This window comes from Geospiza fortis, unplaced genomic scaffold, assembly GCF_000277835.1.
Source record: "Geospiza fortis unplaced genomic scaffold, GeoFor_1.0 scaffold82, whole genome shotgun sequence".
In the NCBI taxonomy this organism is placed as follows: Eukaryota; Metazoa; Chordata; class Aves; order Passeriformes; family Thraupidae; genus Geospiza; species Geospiza fortis.
The window spans coordinates 82,152-84,407 of NW_005054685.1; the positions used below are offsets into that span (position 1 = coordinate 82,152).

Below are 2,256 nucleotides of genomic sequence, written 5' to 3' on the forward strand. Positions count from 1 at the left end.
CAGCCCCTCGGGAAGGGGCTCACGTGGCAACACAGCCCGGGGCAGGGCAGCATCTGCAGCGCCGGCAACGTTAATTAAATCGGAGCCTGGCCAGAGACGGTCTAATTAATTAATAACACCTACTTGTGAGATGCCAAGTGCGACGCAGCTGTGAAGAGCCGCGGTGCCCCGGGCTTGTTTACGGCAGGGGGAAGGTCCCTGGTGCTGGGACGTGACAGAGCGGGGAGCCCTCGGTGCTGGGACACGGCCAGGCCACCGAAGTGCCAGCGCCGTGCACACGCACGTGCCCCGCCCACGTGCGGGAGCTGCTCCAGGGCCCACCTGGGAGCTGGTGCTGATGGTGCCGTGACGGGGAGTTGGCAGCTCCCCGAGGTAACGCGGGTGATGTGTGGGGACAGGATAAAAACCCTCGTCAAGAGCTTGACGAGCGCAGGGGGGAAAAGGCAGAAAAGGGGGGGGAGACCCTGTCATGAGGGCTGTGGGGTCCTGGGGGTTGCAGGAGTGGTGGGAGTCCTGAGGGGGCTGGGGGACTGGCAGGGGGCCCATGGATGCTGGGGGGTTGAAGGACTGATGGAGCTCCTGAGGAACCTGGGGGCTGCAGGGCTGATGGGGTCCTGAAGGTTCTCGGGGCTGGAGGACTGGAAGGGTCCCACAGATCCTGAGAGCTGCAGGATTGGTGGGGGTACAGAGAGTCCTGGGCATTACAGGACTGATGGGGGTCTAGATGGGGGTCCTGGGACACCTGGGGGGTGCAGGACTGATGGAGATCCCACGGATCCTGGGCTGCAGCACCACTGGGGCTGTGCAGTGATTTCCCTCTGTCCCATTCTCCATGTTTCTGGTCCCTAAATGCAGTTCCAGCAGCAGCCAGGGCAAGGGCTCCTGCGTGGGTGTCCTACAGCAGGGTTGGGGAACCCTGGGCAGGGGCACAAGGACACCCAGAGCAGGCAGGAGGATGACAGGGACCTCACATGCAGCCACCCACGGCCGCCAAGAAATTGCCTCCGAGGCAGCGTGAGCTGTGAGCCACTTGATGGGAAAAGTGGCCACAATTTGGAGCCTCTCCAATCACCACGAGCTGAGTGCTGGCTGCAATCAGGCGACAGGAAAAGTCAGGAAAGCGGGAGGCCAGGATGAGGGGCCACATCACCAGGCTGGGCTGTGCCCCCCAGCTTGGGCACTGTCCCTTGCCTGTAACGAGGTGACGCCACCCCAGTACCGACACCTCAGCGTCATTTAATGGGGTTGGAGCGATGCCTGGGTGCTGCCAGCACCCACAGGGGTGGGGGATGACACAGAGGGGGTGTCAGGGGTGCCAGTGTGAGGGTGGCGGTCCTGGTGAGGGTCCCCTCAGTACACCAGGACCTCCATCTTGTTGCTGCCCTTTTTCTTGCAGACAGGGCCGTTGGTGCTGGCCTTGGGGGACTCCACCACGGTGATGGACACGTCGCCCTTCGGGAAGCGGGTGGAGAACCTGGGAGGGGAGGGGTCAGGATGAAGAGGTGGGAAGGGGACACGCCCACACCCATCCCCTCATTGCCCAATGAGCTGCCTTGGTTACACCCACTCCTCAGCAGCTTCCTGCTGCAGCCAATCAGGTCACTCATATGGTGCCCCACCCTCGGAGGCTCCACCCCCATCTCAATCCCACCCTGAGCACTGCCCTGTCCCACCCACAATAACCCCACCCACTGCAGCCCCACCCTCTAGTACCACACCCACATCAGCCCCACCCACAGAAGCCACGCCCTCTGTGCCCCCAGCCCTGTCCTGCTCCACCCATTGTAGTCCTGCCCTTCAGACCCCGCCTACTGTAACCACGCCCACCAACGCCCCGCCCACACCTGTCAGTGATGTGCAGGGGCAGCGCCTGCCCCGTGGTGGCCTCGAAGGTCTGGTACAGGCGGGTCACCAGCTCGATGAGGTGGTCACTGACCAGCAGGAAGTCACCCTTGGCCCCCACCGTGGAGACCTGTGGGGCAAACAGGGGGTCAGCCCTGCTGGGGACCCCCTGAGCCCCCAGGGAGCCCCTCCCCAGGTACCTCCTTGAGGTGCAGGGCCAGGAAGCCGTCGGAGAAGCGGGTGACTGAGACGCCACGGATGTCACTGAGGCTGAGCACGGTCTTGGGCTGGGCGGCCTTGGGGTCAGCCAGGACCAGGTGCTCGGTGGTGAGGAGCAGCAGGCGTGGGACTGTCTGTGGGTGGGGGTCAGCGTGGGCAGGGAGTCAGCATGGGCAGGGGGTGAATTTGGGGAGG

The 2,256-nt window shown here is 64.0% G+C and overlaps 1 protein-coding gene across 2 annotated transcripts in view; it reads right to left on the reverse strand.

Annotated features, from left to right (window-relative positions):
* Positions 1-1,216: 1,216 nt before the first annotated feature.
* The window catches only part of MYO1A (myosin IA), an 11,336-nt gene continuing 10,296 nt past the window's right edge, over positions 1,217-2,256 (reverse strand). For both annotated transcript variants that reach the window (XM_005430805.2, XM_031065123.1), the window contains 3 exons: positions 2,043-2,195; positions 1,845-1,972; positions 1,217-1,474 (listed from right to left, as the gene is read on the reverse strand). In XM_005430805.2, coding sequence (XP_005430862.1) covers positions 1,351-1,474; positions 1,845-1,972; positions 2,043-2,195 — 405 coding nt within the window. In that variant the 3' untranslated portion in view covers positions 1,217-1,350. The remainder of the gene's footprint in view (positions 1,475-1,844; positions 1,973-2,042; positions 2,196-2,256) is intronic.